The sequence below is a fragment of the Pristiophorus japonicus genome, chromosome 7 (genome assembly GCF_044704955.1).
Source record: "Pristiophorus japonicus isolate sPriJap1 chromosome 7, sPriJap1.hap1, whole genome shotgun sequence".
In the NCBI taxonomy this organism is placed as follows: domain Eukaryota; kingdom Metazoa; phylum Chordata; class Chondrichthyes; family Pristiophoridae; genus Pristiophorus; species Pristiophorus japonicus.
In genome coordinates this window covers 109843270-109867737 of record NC_091983.1, presented here as the reverse complement: position 1 = coordinate 109867737, position 24468 = coordinate 109843270, and the positions used below count along the sequence as shown (strand labels likewise).

The 24468-nt window shown below is 43.3% G+C and overlaps 1 protein-coding gene across 1 annotated transcript in view; it reads right to left on the bottom strand.

Moving 5' to 3' along the window:
- Positions 1-31: 31 nt before the first annotated feature.
- The window catches only part of tnfrsf21 (tumor necrosis factor receptor superfamily, member 21), a 90897-nt gene continuing 66460 nt past the window's right edge, over positions 32-24468 (bottom strand). The window contains exons 5-6 of the mRNA XM_070885241.1: positions 6113-6320; positions 32-1450 (exon numbers count right to left, since the gene is read on the bottom strand). Coding sequence (XP_070741342.1) covers positions 1221-1450; positions 6113-6320 — 438 coding nt within the window. The 3' untranslated portion in view covers positions 32-1220. The remainder of the gene's footprint in view (positions 1451-6112; positions 6321-24468) is intronic.

Genomic DNA, 24468 nt, shown 5'->3' with positions numbered 1-24468 from the left:
CACACACACTTAATTATGGAAAAAAAGCAGTTTGAACGTTTATTAGGATGTACCATGTTAATCGTTTACATCAGTGATATATTGAGTGGAGTTAAATGCAACATGATTTTCAGATAATAGTAATAAACACTCAATTTTGTACCCTGAATAAATTAGTATCATCCTGGACCAGTAACAGACTTGTTCCAAGTAGTTTAAAAAAAAATACCAAAACAAGCATATCCTTTCGCACCTTTGCTGAGCAGATAGTTTAAAAATAGTTTTGTTCTCTTTCACATGTAGCAAGTAGTCGTATGTAACAATATTAGTACCGCTAAAGTTGTCAAAAGAACTGCAGTCTACCACCAGTTCTGCTCGATATATAACCAGCTATATCATCCCAACTGGTGAAGCAACTGCTGTCAACATTTTCTCTTTTGGAAACCTAACCACAAAATAGTTTCTCCCATGAATAGCACTCCACCAGCTATGACAATTTAATACAATATCCTTGAATCATTTTATAGTATTCTATATAGCAGTTCTAGTCAGTACTCTATTTCATCCCCGTTTTAGACAGCTGTTGAAAATACATGTAAAAGTTAACAAGTACAACAGCCTGGTTCAAGTACTATGTTGATTATTGAAGCTCTGAGTTTATGTATCCTTTAGTGAATCAGAGCTACGTCTGCAGCCATTTCAACAGCAAAAATAAGTAAACGATCAAGAGCAAACTGTGTGAAAAAACAAAATGAAAAATGATTTTTGCATTAAAAGCCGAAAGTGAACATTTAACAACCAGACTTCAGCGCATTTAAGAAAAAAATCAAATCAAAGCAGGCTCCATAGAAGACATCACTATTCCAAATTTACTTCAGGAATTATTTAAAAGTTAGTGCATGAGTACATAGAATACCCCATATCAGTTAAATACAGTAAATGGAATATAAAAAGTGCACACAATTTGCTTAGGAATGATATTTCAGTTAACGGAAAAAAACACAATGAAAGGAGGACCAAATTACTGGCTTCTGCATGCCAGGTGGATGCCATGCTTCTACCAGTGGAAGCAAATTTCCAATTTCAGAGTACAAAGTGAATGACCCAAGAATATCACCACTTTGATGGGCTAAATGCCCAACATAGCCTGAGTAAGTTCAAGCTTTGTTTATATTACTGGCACTGACCAGCCATTACCGCCATCAATAAGTATGTTCGATCACATACAATGCTGCACAAGATTAAAGGAGGTCAGGTAAGTGGCTATAAACTGAGTCCAGGAGTTTCTGGCTGGCGTCCTGACTCTTCCCACCAGCGATCTCGAAGAGCTTGTCCAGTTTGTCCTCTGCATGGGGAATCTCTTCTATCACTCCGAGCTCCTCTTGATTAAGAATATGAAGCATGTCATCAAATATAGGCTGCAAGTCACAAGGTTCCAAACGTACCTGTCGTAAAATGGTGTCTTTCTTCTCTGCAGTTCAGAAAGGAAGAGAAGATATTTAGGCCCATTTGAATATTTTTGAACAGTTCCATCCATAAAGGTCTTGAGTAAAAATATTAAAACTAAGGTTTTTAGGTTTGTATTTTTAATTTGTTTTTCCTTTCACTTGTTTAACCTATCCTCCTAAAAGTACCAACTCATGCTAGAATACAAATTCAGAGGTGTCCTCCAATACCTCACCCACAGGCCATTCTACAAGAGAATGACAATGGGCAAGGCTAGACAAGCATTTATTAGTAGGTTGTTCAATTCTGGGGGCATCACAGTTAAACTAAATACTATCCCAATCATGCAGCCATAAGAACATAAGAAATAGGAGCAGGAGAGGCCACATGGCCACTCGAGCCTGCTCTGCCACTTAGTACAATCATGGCTGATCAGATCATGGACTCAGGTCCACTTCCCTGCCCGCTCCCCATAACCCCTTATTCCCTTATCAGTTACGAAACAGTCCATCACTGTCTTAAATTTATTCAATGTCCCAACTCTTTGAGGCAGTGAATTCCACAGATTTGCAACCCTCAGAAGAAATTCCTTCTCATCTCAGTTTTAAATGGGCGGCCCCTTATTCTAAGATCATGCCCTCTAGTTCTAGTCTCCCCTATCAGTGGAAACATCCTCTCTGCATCCACCTCGTCAAGCCCCCTCAATCTTATATGTTTCGATAAGATCACACCTCATTCTTCTAAATTCTAATGAGTAGAGGCCCAACCTCCTCAACCTTTCCTCATAAGTTAACTCCCTCATCTCCAGAATCAACCTAGTGAACCTTCTCTGAACTGCCTCCAAAGCAAGTACATCCTTTCGTAAATATGGAAACCAAAACTGTATGCAGTATTCCAGGTGTGGCCTCACCAATACCCTGTACAACTGTAGCAAGACTTCCCTGCTTTTATACTCCATCCTCTTTGCAATAAAGACCAAGATTCCATTGGCCTTCCTTATCACTTACTGTACGTGCATACTAATCTTGTGTGTTTCATGCACAAGTACCCCCAGGTCCCGCTGTACTGCAGCACTTTGCAATCTTTCTCCATTTAAATAATAACTTGCTCTGATTTTTTTCAGCCAAAGTGCATGACCTCACACTTTCCAACATTATCGATCTGCCAAATTTTTGCCCACTCACCTAGCCTGTGTATGTCCTTTTGCAGATTTTTTGTGTCCTCCTCATAAATTGCTTTTCCTCCCATCTTTGTATCATCAGAAAACTTGGCTACGTTACACTCAGTCCCTTCTTCCAAGTCACTAATATAGATTGTAAATAGTTGGGGTCCCAGCGCAGATCCCTGTGACACCCCACTAGTTACTGATTGCCAAACCGAGAGTGAACGATTTACCCCGACTCTCTGTTTTCTGTTAGTTAGCCAATCCTCTATCCATGTTAATATATTACCCCCAACCCAATGAACCTTTATCTTGTGCAGTAACCTTTTGTGGCACCTTATCGAATGCCTCCTGGAAGTCCAAATACACCATATCCACTGGTTCCCTTTTATCCACCCTGTTGGTTACATCCTCAAAAAATTCCAGCAAATTTGTCAAACATGACTTCCTTCCCTTTGATAAATCCATGCCGACTCTGCCTGATTGAATGATGCTTTTCCAAATGTCCTGCTACTGCTTCTTTAATAATGGACTCCAACATTTTCCCAACCACAGATGTTAGGCTAACATAGAAACATACAGTGCAGAAGGAGGCCATTTTGGCCCATCATGTCCACGCCGGCCGACAAAGAGTCGCACAGCCCTTGGTCAGCAGCCCTGAAGGTTGCATATAAACCCGTGAACAATGAACAATGGCGGAAAGGCAAAGAACACCCAGCCCAACCAGTCCGTCTCACACAACTGTGACATCCCTTACACTGAAACATTCTACACTCCACCCCAACTGGAGCCATATGATCTTCTAGGAGGCACAAAATCCAGATAAAAACCCAGGCCAATTTAGGGAGAAAAAAAAAAATCTAGGAAAATTCCTCTCCGACCCATCCAGGTGATCAAAACTAGTCCAGGCATCTCACACGTTGGCTGTATTAGATTCCCTGCAGTACTTGCCATTATATCTGTGCCGGCCAACAAGAGGTTATCCAGTCTAATCCCAATTACCAGCTCCAGGTCTGTAACCCTGCACCTCTTAAAAGTGGTGAGGGTTTCCGCATCCACCACTCTTCCAGGCAGTGAGTTCCAGATCGCCACAACTCTCTGCGTAAAGAAGTCCCCCCTCAAAACCTTCCATCCTAAAACTATGCACCCTCGTAATAGACCCCTCCACCAATGGAAATAGGCCCTTACTATCCACTATGTCCAGGCACCTCAATATTTTGCACACCTCAATGAGGTCTCCTCTCAACCTCCTCTGTTCTAATAAGAACAAAAACAGCCTATTCAATCTGTCCTCATAATTAAGATTCTCCATTCCAGGCAGCATTCTAGTAAATCTCCTGTGCAATCACGTCCTCCTTATAATACAGCTGTGGTCTAAAAGTATTATACAATTTAAGCATAACCTCCCTGCTCTCATATTCTATGCCTTGGCCAATAAAGGCAAGCATTCCATATGCCTTCTTAACCACCTGGCCTGCAACTTTCAGGGATCTGTGGACAAGCACTCCAAGTTCCCTTTGTTCATCTACACTATTAAGTGACCTACCACTGTGCATACATACCCTTTCCTTATTAGCCCTCCCACAGTGCATTACCTCACACTTCTCTGAATTAAATTCCACTTGCCACTGCTCTGCCCACCTGACCAGTAGATTGATATCCTCCTGCAGCCCATGACTTTCCTCTTAATTAATCAACCACACAGCCAATTTTAGTGTCGTCTGCAAACTTCATAATCATACCCCCTATTTTCAAATCTAAATCATTGATATATACCACAAAAAGCAAGGGACCCAGTACTGAGCCCTACGGAACCCCACTGAAAACATCCTTCCAGTCACAAAAACATCAAGGTGATTTCCTTGAAACGTACAAGATTCTTAAGGGGCTTTACAGGGTAGATGCTGGGAGCATATTTCCCCTGGTTGGAGTCTAGAACAAGGGATCAGTCTCAGATTAAGGGGTCGGCCATTTTAGGACTGAGATAAGGAGAAATCTGTTCACTGAAAAGGTTGTGAATCTTTGGAATTCTGTGCTTCAGAGGGCTATGGATGCTCAGTCATTCACTATAGTCAAGACAGAGATCGATTGTTGGATACCAAGGAATTATGGGGATAGCATGGGAGCAGGCTGGAAGGGCCGAATAGTCTACTCCTGCTCCTATTTCTTATGTTCTTATGCAGTTGTTCCAAACTGGCCATTTTCTTTACTAACTGAGCCAGTAGGTGAGGCTTTTAAGTTTTTAAAATTTGTTTCACTTTGCCTCCATATTATTGCACCTTTAGTCTTGGCCTACTAATGTAGGGCTCAATTTTTCCCCCAAGTTTTTTTTTGGCATACTTGAAGATTTTATGCCCGTTTTTTGGGGGCCGAAGTACACCCAAAAAAAAAGTTCTAAGTTTCCCCATTGGATTTTTCATTTTGGCGTGGCCTAACCTGTCCTTTAGTTTTGGAGGGTGGAGCCTTGAAAAGATCGGGCTGCCATGGTAACTAGGGACACAATGCAAGCTGAGGCTACAAAGTGAAACATATAACCAGCTCGCAACACATCAAAACACATGGCATCAATTTAAAAACACATTAAAATATATTGCAGCAAATTAACTCCCCTGCCTGACATCACAAAAAATGGCATCCCGGTCGGTCTCTGTGTGTCCGAGCATCCGCTGCACTTACCTGCGCCAGTTTCTTTAACTCTCCAGAAGGTTTTTCTGCAGAAGCCATATACCCTGGCCTATGCAGAACTGGAGTAACTCAGCTGGCCAAACTTGCCTAACTGGCCAGAATTGGCACGGGTGGCAGGTTACGCCCCCTTTGGCTGAAAAAAAATCTTTAAAAATCGTAACTGAGTTACACTGGTGCAAATTGTTTGGGGAAACTTTTTTTTTTTTAAAAACTTAGGCCAAAAAATGCAGCCTGCTCAAAAAAAACCGGCACAAATCACTGGGGAAAATTGAGTCTGTAGACTTTTTTTAAAAATAACTTGGGATTGCTGCATGTATAAATTATTTTACTGCACTAAGAAAAACATCCAAGTGATAAATTTCCAAAGAGAGAAGAAGCACAGTAACAAGCTATTACCACAATCATTCCCATGCCTACTCAAACCAGTAATAACCCTCCTCCACAACTATTTAAAGATGTCCTGGTAGTTTCGTAATATTTAATACCTTTGGAAAACAGAAGGTAGTGTTAAATGCTGGAAGAACCACTGCACCAGTGTAATGGAGAAATGGAATAGATTAGGGCTGGTGACAGCTACTTTTTAAAATCACAATCTTTTCTGGTAATTCACTTGTAATTTTGTGAATTTATAGAACACAATCATAGTTATTCCTAAAACTGTATTTGCAAATTAAATTTCAATATCAAATGAAATGGACATAGGTCTAATTAGGAAAGCATATTATTCTATTCTCCACTTCAAATGATTTCAGTATCCTTATAAAACTAAAAGGCAAACTATACTGCTCAAGTAATAGACTAAATTTTTAGAAGCAATTATAAATAAAATGCAGCTTTTACCTTTGGAAATGAAGGATCCAGTTCTACTGAGAACTGATGATGAAGTACTTGAAGTTGAGTCACAGCGAAGGAGGGGCTCTGATTCATCAACAAAAAACACTTTTGTCTTGTCAACTGAAGATGGCTCAACAGTTGTGGTGGGAACAGCAGGATTGAGTGCAATGCCATTTTTGCTGTTAAGAACAGGAACAAGCTTCTCAACATCCAGCTGGAAAAAAAAACAGATTATATTAGATTCTAAAAATGTTTACTGAATAATGTAGTTCAAACCAAAAATGGTTCCAAACATGTGCACATAGCAAACCTACAGAATTTAAAGAGTCAGAGCTTAGAAAATTAGAGCAGTTTATAAACCTGGCTTACATTACCCAAGATTTATCATGCGATTTGTGAACAGGGGTTTTTTCTTTACAAATACTGTACAAAAATGGTAACATTTCTGTTTCTCATCAAAATTTATATTTTGTAAGGGATTTCTCCTTCCCTTTATGACATAACCTTTCATGACATGCTCTGCCAATTCTATATAACCAAGAAGGAGATGCATAAGAATGGAACGAGATAGCTAGCGCCTCAGACTATCTCACCACGATGCAGTGAAGATTAGCTGAAATCATAGGAGCAAAATCTGCAAATCCTTAGTAGCAACACATAGGGCCCTTTCATCATTCCATCACTGGGTACGTAACAGACAGGATCCACCCCAATTACTACTTTTTGAAATGGAGGTGGTTAGGCGTTCCACAAAGAGTTGACATTCCTGATTATGTCAAATGCAATGCATGAAAATGCTACCTTGAAAGTAATTGAAAATAAGCTATTATTGACAAACATTCTCTTGTGGATTAAAAAATACAGAAAATACATGCACAATATTACAATTCATGCATTGTGGCAGCAAAATAAACCCTATTATAATAATGATGTTACTCTAAACATCACTATACTAGTCCTACACAATAAAAAGACTTTTGGCTCAATTCTAACTTCATTTTTAAACAATCTTTAAATAGTATAACCTATTCTAACTTTTGTATGTTTTCAATTTTAAGTACTATGCTTTCCCACAAGAATCGCACTACCCACTATGACGATAGGATTTACTGTCCAGAATTCACCTCTAATCAGTTTAAAAATCGACAAAAATGTTCAGCCAATTAAATCTCAGGATTTGAAAAACTCAGCTTTATTTTTTTTCCCCAGCATGACTAAATTTCCAATTGCTCTGACAGAAATGACAAATGCCTTCAGAGGAAAAAAGTTCTTGTATGTGGTATCCCAGGAGTTTATAACAATTTCAAATGTGGTCCAAATACTGAAAAGCCAAGAGGCTAATCTAAATGAATCAGTTTTCTGGGGGGGGGGTTTGCCTATAATGCTTCTATTTGAGACTATAAATAAGGAATTTAAAAAGACAAAATCAGAATTGTTTAAATAGAGAATGACATTTTTCAAACTCAGGATTAGCATCTAGTGACAAATAAGTCAAGTATTCGTTTCCTGTCAGAACCGTGGGTTTCTTCCTCTTTGACGTAGAATTTACCCAGTACAAAGTTGAAATGATTCAACATTACTCAAGCAGAATGATGTATTTTTTCCCCAAACTTAGTTTGAGTGCTCCTTCATCTTGTGTTCAAAATATACTTTGCAAATTAAGTCACAATGAGAACTTAATTTCTTAACTATATAAAGAAGCTGCCTGAATATACTAATATTGTGCTCTTAGAGGCCAATACTACTTTAGGCATTTAAACTGCTGAACTTAGCTAAGTATTCGGTATCAATCAGTTGCTACGTCACTGTTGCTCAGAGATTTAGCTCTTCCAGCTTTTTCTAGGGCATTACAAGTTTTCTTTTTGTAATGTGATGCCATTATTTCCACGATATTGGTTACAACTGGCATTTTATCAGAGCAGTCAATACAGTCTTCAGTATACAATAGAGCAAAGATAACATCTATAGAAACATAGAAATTTAGGGCCCAAGTTTCGGGCCACGCCTAGAACGGCGCAGCCCGACCTGGACGCCCGTTTTTCGTGCCACAAAGTGCACCTAAAAAAACTTCCAAATTTTCCGGCTCCCTGCAGGTCCTCTGGCCCTCGGTGCGGCGCAGCACGAGCTGCAGGGGGCGGAGCCAGGTCTCTGCGCTGAAAACAGTGCCGGGACCTCTGCACATGCGCGCGACAGTGGGCGCGCAAGTGCAGTAAGCTCCAGGCACCCAAAACTGTGTGGGAGGGGCCCGAAGTACGCAGCCCCTAGCCCTATGGCCTCACTGGGGCTGCGTGAATAAGGCTACCTCCCACGCCCAGCTCCTACTTCCTCCGGACCGGACCCGACTTGACTCCCGCTCCCACCCCCCACACCTGATCCGACTTCCGCTTCCGACCTTCCCCCCCCCCTCCCCTCCCTCTCCACCCCCTCCCCCCCACTACAACCCCCCTCCCCTCGCTGTCAGAAACACAGACACTGACAGACAGAGTGAGAGACACACAGAGACAGACAGAGACACACTGAGGGTCATCCCAGCACGCTGTTGGAGGGCTCCCGGTGCTGCAGTCGGTAAGTAGAAAATGTTTTATTTATTGATTTAAAAAAACATTATTTCTTATTAATTTTTTTTGATTTTATTGGTTGATTTATTGACGTTTTTATCATTATTGAAGATGGCTCTTTATTTGTAAAATTGAAATGTTTAATGTTTGTAAACTTCCCTTTAAACCCCCCTCCCCCCATTCTCTATGCCTGATTTATAACCAACGCCTGATTTTTCTAAAGCGTAGACAAGGTTTTTTCGAGCGTACAAAAATCTTCACTGCCGAAACTTTGAAAACAGGCATAAGTGGCCGGACACGCCCGCTTTTGAAAAAAAAATTCTGTTCCAAAGTGAAACTGTTCTAACTGACTAGAACTGGAGCAAACTAAATGGCGAGAATTTGAATTTCTAAGATACTCCGTTCTACACCAGTTGCTCCAAAAAATCAGGAGTAACTGAGGCCGAAACTTGGGCCCTTACAGTGCAGAAGGAGGCCATTTCGGCCCATCGTGTCTGCGCCGGCCGACAAAGAGCCGCACGGCCCTTCGTCAGCAGCCCTAAAGGTTACATACAAACCCATGAACAATGAGGGAAAGGCAAAGAGCACCCAGCCCATCTAGTGCACAAAAGATTTTTATTAGAGGTGCTATTGGAAATTACAGTTCATTCACATGCCAATATTTTAATTTTGAAACCAGGCCAATGCTGTATTGCAACAAGGTAATATTACAGTTGGGGCAAATAAGAATTAAACATTTTTAATAGAGAAGGCATTGGTATAAAAGATCGAATTCAGTGCTTTCCCCGAACAAAAAATTAAACTAATTAAAAAAAAATTGAATCACTAAGCTATAAATATATACATTGTTTCTCTAATCACCAAACTAATTTGCAGCAGTCGCAACATGGCCTATTTTAAGTAGTCAACCTTCCTTTCTTACAATAATTAGAACACAAAATCAGTAGCAAATAAAACATTTCAGCAAAAGTTATTTTAATATGGCTTCAAAACATTCTAGGTTAAGATTGTTAATAACATGTCACCACCATTTCATGCTACAATGAAAGAGGCAAGATTAAAATCAATATTGCTGGCAATGTCACCCACCAATATTTTAATTATTAGAGAAACAACAGACCAGATCTCATTTTTTTTTCATTTTTTTTTTTAAATACAGAATTTTTTCATAGTAAACATTTCCCAATTCCAGAGTATCCCAACTTAAAAAGAAATAATCCCAGTGATACAAAAAATAATTCAGACATGAGAGCTAAACCAAGTGCTAAAGTAACCAACATTTCCTAATACATTTGAAAGTGCAAAAACAGTTAAATGACATCTAACTTTATCTGCTGACATTTTTATTTACTAAAGTACTAAATTTACATGTGTGGGAACAAAATGAGTTGACTGTTACTGGTAAAACATGCTTTGGCTATGTTTGAATAGGTTAGACTGGTTAAGAATCCAGCAAGGACTGTCCCACTGTGCTGGGCAGTGGAGTGGGGGGGGGGGGGGAAGGTGTTGGAGGAAGATGGTGTGGTCGAAGGGTAAAGGTCGAAAGGGACAATCACAAGGGATGTAATTTGTGACTTTGATCAGGACTGTTCCAATGCTATGGTGGGGTGGAAACCTGATGAATTAAGGGGGAGACAAAAATATGTTTTGGTGATAAGGGCGGTTTAGGCGGGGAAAGTGGGGCAAAGCACAGGCACAAGAGGCGGCTTAACGGGCAAGACATTGCCATACATGACCTAATTATTGCTGATCTGTGTGATCATATTTACTTAAAATAATGCTAAGGCCAATAGAAATGATTGGATGGATATTCAAACCTTTCAAAAGAGCAGAATACGGCCTCGGAATTGGATTTTGGCCTATCTAAGTAGTGGACACCATTGCGCAGCTGAATTCCTATATTCAGGACTGCAGTATTAATTCCCACTGTAGTAGCAGTCTTCCTATATAGGTTTGGTCCCTTATAAGGGAGAAGGCAGAAAGATTTTGCATATCTCCTAGGTTTAAATATAGGGAAATTCTCCCCATGCTGTCTACAAAGTTTACAACCAGTTCAGTTTATAAATCTGCCATTTGGTTTTAAAAAACAGCACATTACACAGTAAATATCCAGTTAGGGAGGATCTCAGAAGTTTTTTCTGACTTCTAGGTTTTTTTTAAAGCTAACACCCATGATATATGGTGTAAAACTTAAGGTAACAATTTTTTTAAATGTCACCATTTTCCTAAAACAATTTGATTAGTCTCTTAATTGTTCAAATTAAGTCTAAGGTGGGGCTTCAAATGGGCTGCTGATTCATAATTGCCCTTTTTCCATTAGTCAAATCTAACCTGCCCAATCTCCTCTGCAACTTTACATCAGGAAGTATATCCAAATCAGCCTAACCAGCTTCTGCGCAAAAATGTCAACTGCATCCAGCAAAGAGAATACATTTATTGCAACAGTGTTGCGTATGTGAATAGTATTGGACTGTCGAGAGAAAATCAACTGTGCAACAATGTTAAACTTCTCACTCGACCCACTTAATTAAATACTGAACAAATCCTTGATTTTAACCGCAGCTACATGCACAAGTTGTGTTGGAGAGAGCTCAAAAGTGATATTCTCTCCGTCATCCAGTCTTTTAACTTCCTATCCACAACTTATTTTGTTCAAATAGGTTTTAAGTGAGTGACTGAATTTTAGAATCTGCAAACAGTAATGAAACAAATGCTGGGGGGAGGGGGAAGAGAAAGGGAGGAAACCGAAGGAAAGGACAGGATACACAGTTATTTCATTACAGAACACACTGGCACAGGAAGAGCACTCTGCAGCATCTCTAACAAACTCAGTTAACCATGTTATAAACATTACAGAGATAATTGAGAAAATCTGATTTCCATAAGTAGTCAAAAAAAAGTTATGATAACAGTACAAGGGGTAGAAATATCGGGGTCAAGTTTCGGCCTGAGTTGCTCCTTTTTTTTGGAGCAACTGGTTTAGAATGGATTATCTTAGAAATTGCAATTCTCAGCATTTAGTTTGCTCCAGTTCTAGTCAGTGAGAACAGTTTCAGTTTGGAACAGATTTTTTTTTCCAAAAGGGGAGCGTCCGGCCACTTATGACCATTTTGAAAGTTTAGGCAGTGAAAACTTACTCCAAACTAACTTAGAATGGAGTAAGTGTAGATTTTTGTACCCTCAGAAAAATCTTGCCTACACTTAGAAAATCAGGCTTAGGGAATGGGGGGGGGGGGGGGGAGGGGTTAAAGGGAAGTTTACAAACATTAAACGCTTCAGTTTTACAAATAAAGAGCCATCAATAATAAATCAACCAATAAATCAATCAAAAAAAATGAAGAAGAAATAATTTTTTTTTTAAATCAATAAATAAAACATTTTTTACTTACCGACTGCAGCACCGGGAGCCCTCCAACAGCGTGCTGGGATGCCCCCCCAGTGTCTCTCACTCTGTCAGTGTTTCTGACAGCGAGGGGAGGGGGAGGCAGGAGAAGGGGGGGAGGGAGAGGCAGGAGAAGGGGGGGAGGGGGAGGCAGGAGAAGGGGGGGAGGGGGAGGCAGGAGAAGGGGGGGAGGGGGAGGCAGGAGAAGGGGGGGAGGGGGAGGCAGGAGAAGGGGGGGAGGGGGAGGCAGGAGAAGGGGGGGAGGGGGAGGCAGGAGAAGGGGGGGAGGGGGAGGCAGGAGAAGGGGGGAGGGGGAGGCAGGAGAAGGGGGGAGGGGGAGGCAGGAGAAGGGGGGGAGGGGGAGGCAGGAGAAGGGGGGGAGGGGGAGGCAGGAGAAGGGGGGGAGGGGGAGGCAGGAGAAGGGGGGGAGGGGGAGGCAGGAGAAGGGGGGGAGGGGGAGGCAGGAGAAGGGGGGGAGGGGGAGGCAGGAGAAGGGGGGGAGGGGGAGGCAGGAGAAGGGGGGGAGGGGGAGAAAGGAGAAGGGGGGAGGGGGAGACAGGAGAAGGGGGGGAGGGGGAGAAAGGAGAAGGGGGGGAGGGGGAGAAAGGAGAAGGGGGGGAGGGGGAGAAAGGAGAAGGGGGGAGGGGGAGAAAGGAGAAGGGGGGGAGGGGGAGAAAGGAGAAGGGGGGGAGGGGGAGAAAGGAGAAGGGGGGGAGGGGGAGAAAGGAGAAGGGGGGAGGGGGAGAAAGGAGAAGGGGGGGAGGGGGAGAAAGGAGAAGGGGGGGAGGGGAGAAAGGAGAAGGGGGGGAGGGGGAGAAAGGAGAAGGGGGGGGAGGGGGAGAAAGGAGAAGGGGGGAGGGGGAGAAAGGAGAAGGGGGGGGAGGGGGAGAAAGGAGAAGGGGGGGAGGGGGAGAAAGGAGAAGGGGGGGAGGGGGGAGAAAGGAGAAGGGGGGGAGGGGGAGAAAGGAGAAGGGGGGAGGGGGAGAAAGGAGAAGGGGGGGAGGGGGAGAAAGGAGAAGGGGGGAGGGGGAGAAAGGAGAAGGGGGGGAGGGGGAGAAAGGAGAAGGGGGGGGAGGGGGAGAAAGGAGAAGGGGGGGAGGGGGAGAAAGGAGAAGGGGGGGAGGGGGAGAAAGGAGAAGGGGGGGAGGGGGAGAAAGGAGAAGGGGGGGAGGGGGAGAAAGGAGAAGGGGGGGAGGGGGAGAAAGGAGAAGGGGGGGAGGGGGAGAAAGGAGAAGGGGGGGAGGGGGAGAAAGGAGAAGGGGGGGAGGGGGAGAAAGGAGAAGGGGGGAGGGGGAGAAAGGAGAAGGGGGGAGGGGGAGAAAGGAGAAGGGGGGAGGGGGAGAAAGGAGAAGGGGGAGGGGGAGAAAGGAGAAGGGGGGAGGGGGAGAAAGGAGAAGGGGGAGAAAGGAGAAGGGGGGAGGGGGAGAAAGGGAAGGGGGGAGGGGGAGAAAGGAGAAGGGGGGAGGGGGAGAAGGAGAAGGGGGAGGGGGAGAACGGAGGAAGGACAACTTCCAGGGCCCGTCCCAGCACCAGATTTACAGGTAGGTGGCGTCGGGTCGGGTCGGGAGGGGGGAAGGGAGCGCGGGTCGGTTCGTGTTGGGGGCAGAGGGAGGGAGGTCAGGTTGGGTCGGGTCCGGGGTGGGGTCAGGAGCGCGGGTCGGGTCGGGGGCGTGGTGGGAGGGAGTTCGGTTCGGGGGTGGGAGGTCAGGTCGGGCTGTGGGGGGGAGCGGGAGTCGAGTCGTGTCAGGAGGAAGCAGGAGCTGGGCGTGGGAGACAGCCTTATTCACACAGCCCCAGTGAGGCCATTGGGCCAGGGCGAGGGGCCTGCGTGCTTCGGGCCCCTCCCACACAGTTTTGGGCGCCTGCAGCTACTGCACATGCGCGCCCACTGTAGCGTGCATGTGCAGAGGTCCCGGCACTGTTTTCAGCGCAGGGACCTGGCTCCGCCCCCTACAGCTCGTACTGCGCCGCGCCGAGGGCCAGAGGATCAGCAGGGAGCCGGAGAATCTAGAAGGTTTTTTTAGGCGCACTTTGTGGCGCGAAAAACGAGCGTCCAGGTCGGGGCTGCACCGTTCTAGGCGTGGCCCGAAACTTGTGCCCTACGATTCTACTTGTATTCTCTATAACAGAATTACTCATGAAGGACAACGTCACTATTTACTGAGCTGGTGATATAATCTTATTCCAGTAAGGACAGACAACTATGCACACTTTACATGATCTGGAAGTGAACTGGAAAACACAATAGGTCTGAAATCACGCTCCCCACAGGGTCCCCACAAGTCCCGGGTTTAGGTATACGATGCACAAGCGCCTAAATCCGGCACTTGATCTGTCACTGATTGCATCCATGCGAAGGAAAAGAGCCCCCATGGACTATTTGCCCAACAAATGTCCTTCTAATTCTTATGCTTGGTTTTACCAGCGTAAGAATTTTAAAAAAATAGAAAAATAAAATGTTATCACTAATTTTTATATTGAAAACCCTGTCCATTAAGGCAAGTTTATTTTTTCCTGTTAAAACACATTAAAAAAACGTTAAAAATAAATGTGTCTCGAACATTTAATTAAATTCAATTTCAATTAATTTTAAATGTGGTGTTTTTTAAAATGTATTTAATGTGCGTGTGCTTTGGGAGGCTATCCCTATTCATAGTTATGACAGCTCCGTACAACCGGAACTCACGATAACCATCAAAGGGAATACTCCATTGATGGGTACAAAAGGCATACGCTGATGATACATGTGGGCGTCTGCGCCCAGCTAGGCCCAGGACCAGAAGTTTTCGTACCTCTGGATTCACCAGGTACTTTTGTAAAAGATTTTGTAGTCAGAGGCATTGGCCCGCGGGAAGCCTCCAACCGCAATTTCAGGGCCACTAAATTTACTTAATGCAATGCAGACATGCAACACATAATATGATGCTGTGGAGTGCTTAATTATGGTTCAGTGCTGTGAACCCCACACCACTAATAGCCTGATTGTAAGAGGAGCCAAGACAAAGTATCTCCCAGTGGAAAGGAGGGGGAAAAAAACCACTGATCGAAGTCCACACTCTGACAAACCTCTTAATAACTAGTCCAGAGAAGCAATGACAGTGGCCTGGTAATAGATCGTCTGCCTCACTTTTAGCCACAACTGGTGCAGAGGTCCGGTAACATATCAGGGAACGGGAAGAACCAATATGCCAAAGTTGGTATTTTAGGTCCCCTTCAATTAAAAGGTTGCTCATCAACAGCAGTGCTGTAATATAAACATTACTACAGCTGCTTGAGAAACCATGAAACATCAGAGAAGGCCATGCACTGCTTTTTCTGGCACTCAGCCCATTTCCACATTGCTGGCCTGCAATGGGCATGGTGAAAGATAGCCCCCAGTAAGAAAGTTAAATCTGTAAAAAAAAATTGGATAGCAGTTTCCCTTGGCTTCTGAAATCCATCTTGCCTTATTCATGAGCAACAATAGGCCCTAGTTATTCTAGCAGCAATACTGCAAAATAAAGAAGGGCACTAAAGTTAATTTTAAAACCGTATATTTTTGTTTTGACTGAAGGAAATGTTATTTTCAAGATTATATTTAAAAAATAAACAAGAGCAAAAAGAAAATGTATAAAGTACAGGAGGTATGTTCTTGGTTCAAATACATCAACCTGAAAATTGCTTACTACTAGACAAGTCCAAAATGAATTCTTACTATTTCTACCTTCCCCTGAAGCAAAAAAAAGATGAAGGTCAGAGATAAGCTAGTTATTAGACCAGACCAACTGACTTGAATTAACCTGGAGACAGGGTTTTTGCTTTAAGTACTAATTAGACTACATGGTTGAGGTATCAGCAGGAAATTAGGAACAGTATTTGTGAGCACCTACTCACCAGCATTTAATCCTGGAAGTTGATTTCAGAGGCTTTGGAACTGGATAAATATTAGGACTGTCTAAATATTAGGGTTGTCTGAGTTTTCAGTTTTGGCTGGAGATCTGAACTTTATGGATGAAAGTCCTCATATACACTATTGTATTAATGAAAGCCCAAGCAAAAGTCTTGGGTTGCTCATCAGACTGTAAAATCATGTTCTGAAGAGGCCATTTTCACCCTTATGAAGAGATTCTATTTTCCCCCTTTAGGACCTTATTGCTTCTGCTAACTTTGAAGTACATTTGACCTATACTTGCAAGTCTATCAGTACTTCCACCTTTCAAGGGAGGAAGGAAAAAGTGGTGCACATTGTGTCGAACAGACAGTGTTTGGCAATGTATTAGGAGATAACTGTTTCTCCTGGACAAGCTATCATGGTGTAAATAATGAGACAGGTTTCAGATCTGTCCGTATATGGAAATGACCTTTTGATCAACCAAAACAAAACAAACAGTTTGCAGGAAAGTTGAAATGTAATATAGCTAACCTTTCGAAGTGCAAGAGTCTGAGAAAGAAATTATATACCAACTGTGCGCAGATTTAGACATACTATTATAGACAGGGTATTAAAACCGGAGTATGGGTACACTTACTAAGATGCCGCCAGGGGATGGAAAACTATATTTAGGAGGAGATTTCATAAACTATTTCAACTGGAGCAGAGAAGACCAAGAGGAGAGATAATGGCCCATAACTTGCTGTCAAAATAATGGCGAGGCAAAGAGCATTCAGTGTTACGTTATTTATGCGCGAATGCGACAGCAACTTCAGGCAAGGGCAGTTGCCTCGTAGAAAGTTTTAAAGGCCAAGTGCGTAAACAACATTCTTTGCATCATAAACATAGTGACAGAAACCAATTCTTCTCAGCGCCTTCAATATATCATTAGTTCAAACTAGAAGATATTGTAACACAATCATGGAGTTGGGGTGAGGTTTGATATGCATTTACGATTTTTTTTCTTGGAATAAAAATATTAACAGTTTTAAAACCAAACTCCGTCACCAAGTAAAATTCAAGCATTAACTGAACCATAATTTCACATAGAGCCCTAAATAATTCTGTCTCAATAAAAGTATGAGTTGATTTCTCACCCAAGCCCTGCAACTACAGTGGGCATCTTTTGGTCAGACTAAAACCAGACAGAAGCAGGATTTTCTTTTTCTAAATCAAATGTTTGAGCAAAAGCAAAGCAGATTATACATGCATAGTCACTTCAAAAATAAACAAGCCAGCAATTGACAACTGGACTACTTCTGACCAGTTCTCATTTCCAAAATTACTAGATGGCCTCCCTCTAACCTGAATTACTGGTAGTTACCCTATCTACAACAGTGCTGCAGGCCTCCTACTTCTGACCGACATAAGCCCATGAATATAGTTTCATTAACTTTATCAAGGCAATATTCAAAGTGTTAGTCATTTGTTTCTGGAGACACATGACTGAACAACAATACCCCTCGACTGGAACGATCTTCAAAAAAATAAATGCGCTTTCTTCCTCCATTTCCTGAAGGTGGTGACTCATGGTGTTTATACATTTCAAAAGACCATTAGTACTACATAGTATCTTTTCTGTTCTTATGAGCCAATTTGCAATAGTCAGGAAGCTATTCAATCATGAGTATTTCAGTCAAGCCAGATGTATTCCCATCCAACCAAAAAGGTAGATTTTCCAACAAGAGTCCCTTGATAGCAAGGAGTGGAACTCCTGAGGCTTAATGTACTGCTTCCACCACCTGAGATCAGCTAACTCAGCACCAGGGATTGAATATAGCACAAAAAAGTTATACAGATAAATACATACAAGTTACAATATGGAAACAGAGCATTCGCCCCAACAAGTCTGCGTCAGTGTTTACCCTACACATAAATGAATAGTTCTAATGACATTTACCCACCCCACTCCGATGTCCCTTCAACCCTTTTTCCTTCATCCACCATGTACGATCTCAAATGTACACAGTTTCTGCCTTTATGATTAATGTTGGAAGTGAATTCCCCTTTGGCCCCTCAACTATTGGAAACAGTATAATTCTATCAACTCTTCCAAGCACATGAAAACACAGTGTGAACATGGCATATATATTCCTCACATAACTCACATTACCACATAATTCAGTTTAGTTTCTTTTCAGGCGAGAGAAGCTGTCATGAATATCAAGAGTGCATTCAACTGATCACAACACCAAGCAGCCCAAGAAAAACTGACATCAATGAAGGTCAGAGGGATAACCTTCCAATGGCTGGAATCATATGACAAAAAGAAAGATGGTCATAACTGTTGGAGGCCAAACGCAGTCACAGAACATCGCTGTAGGAGTCCCTAAGACAAGAGACCTCAATCCAACCATCTTTTCCTACTTCATCAATGACTTCCCTTTGATCAGAAGTGGAGCTGTTTGCTGACTATTCCAGTGTTCAGCTGCATTCAAAACTCCTCTGATAATGGATTTGTTAAAGGCAAATCATGTCTGACTAACTTGATTGAATTTGTTGATGAGGTAACAGAGAAGGTTGATCAAGGGAGTGTAGTAAGTGTTATATATGTGGACTTTCGGAAGGCATTCGACAAAAGTGCCAAACAGGAGGCTTATTAAGAAGCTCGAAGATCTTGGAATTAATGGGAAAGTGACGGTATAGTCACAACAATGACTCAGTGACAGGAAGCAAAGTGTGGTGGTGGATGGATATTTTTCCAGACTGGGAGGTGGTTTGCAGTGGTGTTCCACAAGGATCAGTTTTGGGTCCACTACTCTTGACAAATTTTTATAAATGACCTAGATTCAGGTGTAGGGAGCAGCATTATAAAGTTTGCAGAGGATACCAAACTTGGCAATGTAGTAGATAGCGATGAGGACAGTTATCGGCTTCTGCATGACAGACAGGATTATAAAATGGGTAGAAACATGGCAGATGAAGTTAAATGCAGAGAAATATGGAGTATTGCAGAAAATGATGGAAATCTCAGCTTAGGTAAAATCTGTAGAGAGAAACAGAGTTAACGTTTCTGGTCTGTGACCCTTTGTCGGAACTGGAAAAGTTTGAGATGCAACAAATTCTTAAGGAAATGCAGGGGCACTGAAGGGGGGGGGGGGGGGTGGAAAGAGAAAAGAACAAAAGGGAAGGTGGTCTGTGATAGGGTGGAAGGCTGGAGTGATTTAAGAGACAAATATGATAATGGCACAAGTTAGGAAACAAAAGATGAGTTAAGGTGAGTCTCGATGGGGTGTGAATGGCGGAATGATCACCAGTGGCCATGGGAAAGAGGAAAAAAAGGGGACTTTAAAAAAAAAAAAATGGGCAGGGGTTATAGTCTGAAATTGTTGAACTCTATGTTGAGTCCAGGTGGTTATAAAGTGCCTAAACGAAAGATGAAGTGCTGTTCCTCGAGCTTGCGTTAAGCTTTATTGGAACACTGCAGGAGGCCAAGGATGGAGAGGTTAGAGTGGGAGTGGAGCAGAGAATTAAAGTGACAGGCAACTGGAAGCTCGGGATCATGGTTACGCACTGAAAGATGTTCTGCAAAGCGGTCACCCAATCTGTGTTTGGTCTCCCCAATGTAGAGGAGACAACATCACGAGCAGCGAATACTGTGCACTAAATTGAAAGTAATACAAGTAAATCGTTGTTTCATCTGGAAGGAGTGTTTGCGGTCCTGGACAGTGGGAAGGGAAGAGGTAAAAGGGCAGGTGTTGCATCTCCTGCCCTTGCACAGGAAGGTGCCATGGGAAGGGGAGAAAGTGTTGGGGATGATTGCGGAGTGAACCAGGGTGTCGATGAGGGAGCGGCCCCTTCAGAATGCTGAGAGGGGAGGGGAGGGGAAAATGTGATTGGTGGTAGGATCACTCTGGAGGTGGTGGAAATGGCAGCGGGTGATCTGTTGAACATGGAGGCTGGTGGGGTGAAGAGTCAGGACAAGGGGAACCCGGTCATGGTTCTGGGACGGAAGGAAAGGAGCGAGAGCAGAAGTGCGGGAAATAGAATGGATGTGGTCGAGGGCCATGTTAATCATGGTGGAGGGAATCCTCTGTTGAGGAAAAAGGAAGACATGTTAGAGGCACTGTGAAAGGTGGCGTCATCAGAGCATATGCGACGCAGAATCTGAGAGAATGGAATGGAATCCTTACAGGATGCGGGGATGGGAGGAAGTGTAATCCAGGTAGCTGTGGGAGTCAGTGGGCTGATAGTGAATGTTAGTCAATAGACTATCCCCAGAAATGGAGATAGAAGTCGAGGAAGGGAAGAGAATAGTCGGAGATGGACCATGTGAAGGTGAGGGAAGGGTGAAAATTAGATGCAAAGTGGATGAAATTTTCAAGTTCAGGGTGAGAGCAGGAACTAGCACCGATACAGTCATCCATGTACTGGAAAAAGAGGTTCGGGAGGGGACCAGAGTAGGACCGGAACAAAGCACGTTCTACGTATCCCACGAAAAAAGGCAGGCATAGCTAGGACCCAAATAAAAACAAAAAATGCTGGAAATCTCAGCAGGTCAGGCAGCATCTGTGGAGAGAAACAGTTAACGTTTCAGGTCGATGATCCTTCATCAGAACTGAAGGGTCATCAACCGGAAACGTCAACTCTGTTTCGCTCTCCACAGTTGCTACCTGACCCGCTGAGATTTCCAGCATTTTCTGTTTTTATTTCAGATTCCAGCATCCGCAGTATTTTACTTTTATATGTCTGTGAATATTGCACTTAGGGTGGACTAATATGGAAAGATAGTATACTATAAATGGCATGACTTTGAAAAGCGTAGATTAGCAGAGACACCTTGATGTTGTTACGCACAACTACATAAAAAGGTGGCAGGGCAAGCTGATAAGGTGGTTTAAAAAGCACATGGGTTACTTGGGTTTATAAATAGAGACATAGAATATAAAAGCAGAGATTATGCTAGAATTTTATAAGTCACTGGTTAGGCTTCAGCTGGAGTATTGTGGACAATTCTGGGCACCACACTTCAGGAATGATGTAAAGGTGTAAAGCATCGAAACACTGACCACACTTGACCAGCTCCATTGTGTGGGCCACATTGTCCGCATGCCCGACACGAGACTCCCGAAGCAAGCGTTCTACTCAGAACTCCTACACGGCAAGCGAGCCCCAGGTGGGCAGAGGAAACTTTTCAAGGACACCCTTGAAGCCTCCTTGATAAAGTGCAACATCCCCACTGGCATCTGGGAATTCCTGGCCCAAGATGGCCCAAAGTGGAGGAAGAGCATCCGGGAGGGTGCCGAGCACCGAGAGTCTCGTCGCCGAGAGCATGCAGAAATCAAGCGCAGAAGCAGCGTGCGGCAAACCAGCTTCCCCACCCACCCACCCTTCAACGACTGTCTGCCCCACTTGTGACAGACTATAATTCCCATATTGGACTGTACAGTCACCTGAGAACTCACTTTTAGAGTGGAAGCAAGTCTTCCTCGATTTTCAGGGACTGCCTATGATGAAAAGTCTTAGAAAGGGTACAGGGGAGGTTAACCAGGATATTACCAGGAGTGAGCGATTTCAGTTATGAGAGGTTAGAAAAGTTAGGACTGACCTCCTTGGAACAGAGAAAGTTACGAGGTGACCTAAAAGAGGTTTCCAAGATGATGAGAAGTTTTGATAGAGAAAAACTATTCCCTCTGGCAGTGGGTCAATAGCTAGTGGTCATAGATTAAAGAACATTGAAAAAATAGCGGAATGAGGAGAAGCCATTTTTTCCCCACTGCTCTGAATACCTGAAAAGGTGGTGGAAGCCAATGCCATAAATAATTTTGAAAGGGAGTTGGACAGGTACTGGAGAATGAGGAACTGTGTGTTACGGACAAAAAGTGGGGATGTGGGATTAAGCACAACTGCTCTTTCAATGAGCAAGCACAGGCACGACAGGTGAATGGCCTCCTTCTGTGCTGAAAATTTCTATGATTCTAAGCAGCCCATTCTAACAGACCGCAGGATCTGGATAACATCCAGGCTTGGACTGATGAGTGGCAGGTAACATTGCTGCCACTTTAAGTACCAATAAATTACCATCTCAAACAAGATAATACCTGTCCTAACCTTGAACGGCACCTTCGCTAAGTTCCCCACCCTCAACATCTTAAAACAATGCTGTGTTGAGTCTGAGTGAATCAAACATTAATGGGTATTGACTGATGACACATAGACCCACATACCACAGACACATCAGCTCCTTAGCACAAAAACTTACAATGGCAATGCTTCAAAACGGAGTCGTACAAAAGAACTGAACTCAACAGGTGAGGAGGTCAAGGCTTAGGAATCTAAATCATTTTGACAAGAACACATTCAAGCAAGCATTCACAGAAAAATTTTAAACAAAAAAGTACAAAAATCAAACAGAACAAAATCTAAGAAAATACATTTCATGCAAGTCTATACACAATCCTTATCCTTGCATCGGCTGTGCATTCAACAGTGACAAGAGGACTTACACTGGACCTGAAGAAAACATAGAAACATAGAAAACATCCAAGATTAACTAGAACTCATTAGATCCATTTCAAATTGCATACTTTGATTGATTATCCAAGATTCCTGGTTATTGAATTTTAAAATTACAGTTAGTCAATTTGTACATTTAACGTTCTTTAGTCAGAAAATCTAAGTGTGCATTACCATGCTGTTGGGGCCAACAAAGTTAATTTTTGTAATGATGGAAACACGGCAGCTAATTTGCCCACAGCAAGGTCCCACAAATAGCAATGAAATAAATGACCAGATCAACTATTGTAGCTTTTTGTTGAGTAATAAACATTGACCAGGATACTATGAGACCTCCATGCTCTTCCTTAAATAATGTCATGGGATCTTTTACAGCCACCCGAGTGTTTAACATCTCATCTGATAGTACAGCACTTCCTCACAACTAGATTATGTGCTCAAGTCTCTGGAGCCCTGTGCCCTCCTCTACTTAAAATAGAACTCTGAATCAGAGTTCTATTTTAAGTAGAGGAGGGCACAGGGCTGTGGCAAGAAAGCATGATGGTGGACTACTTTTGGATAGCTCCAACAAATAGCAATCCAAATGGGTCAATGGCATTGGAGAGCGAGCGAGCGGGAAGGGGAAAACCGAGAGGGGAGGGGAAAACCGAGAGGGGGGTGAAGAGGAGCAAGAGAGAGAGACACACACGGGAGGGGGGCGAAGAGGAGAGTGAGAGAGAGGGGTGAAGAGGAGCGAGCGAGAGACGGGGAGGGGGTGAAGAGGAGAGATGAGGGAGGGGGTGTTGAAGAGGAGAGACGGGGAGGCGGGGAAAGAGTGGAAATTGGTTAGTATGTTGTAAAGTTGTGAAGATTTGTGAGGAGGCGAAGCATTGTGTGGACGGTGAAAGGAGAAGGTAGCAATTGCAGACTGGGAGAATACGGTTCATAAATAATTAAGTAGGAAAAGTGCATGAAGACTGTAAAGCAAATGAAAACAAACTGAGGAAGAGCGGGGAAAAGAATTGCCTAATGAAAGGTTGCCAAGTTTTGAAAATTTGACATCGAACACAGTTGGAATACAATTATGGCTATTCACCATGACATGCATAGCCATCAAAATCTTGTAAAAACGGATTCATCATCATCATAGGTATTCCCTCAAAATCAAGGAAGACTTGCTTCCACTCTAAAAGTGAGTTCTCAGGTGACTGTACAGTCCAATGCGGGAATTACAGTCCGTCACAGGTGGGACAGATAGTCGTTGAAGGAAAGGGTGGGTGGGAGTCTGGTTTGCCACACGCTCCTTCCGCAGTCTGCGCTTGATTTCCGCATGCTCTTGGCGATGAGACTCTAGGTGCTCAGCACCCTCCCGGATGCTCGCCCACTTAGGGTGGTCTTGGGCCAGGGATTCCCCAGTGCCGTTGGGGATGTTGCATTTCATAAGAATTAGGAACAGGAGTAGGCCATCTAGCCCCTCGAGCCTGCTCCGCCATTCAACAAGATCGTGGCTGATCTGGCCGTGAACTCAGCTCCACTTACCCGCCCGCTCCCCATAACCCTTAATTCCCTTATTGGTTAAAAATCTATCTATCTGTGACTTGAATACATTCAATGAGCTAGCCTCAACTGCTTCCTTGGGCAGAGAATTCCACAGACTCACAACCCTCTGGGAGAAGAAATTCCTGCTCAACTCGGTTTTAAATTGGCTCCCCCAATTTTGAGGCTGTGCCCCCTAGTTCTAGTCTCCCCGACCAGTGGAAACATCCTCTCTGCCTCGATTTTGTCTATCCCTTTCATTATTTTAAATGTTTCTATAAGATCACCCCTCATCTTTCTGAACTCCAACGAGTAAAGAGGATTTGAGGGTGTCCTTGAAACATTTCCTCTGCCCACCTGGGGCTCACTTGCCATGTCAGTGATCTGAATAGAGCACTTGCTTCGAGAGTCTCGTGTCAGGCATGCGGATGATGTGGCCCACCCAACGGAGCGGACAATACATGGATTTATAAAATTTATTTTGGCATCCTGTTTTCCATGAAGATTGAAACTTGTATTTTACTTATCTTATAAAATTCAG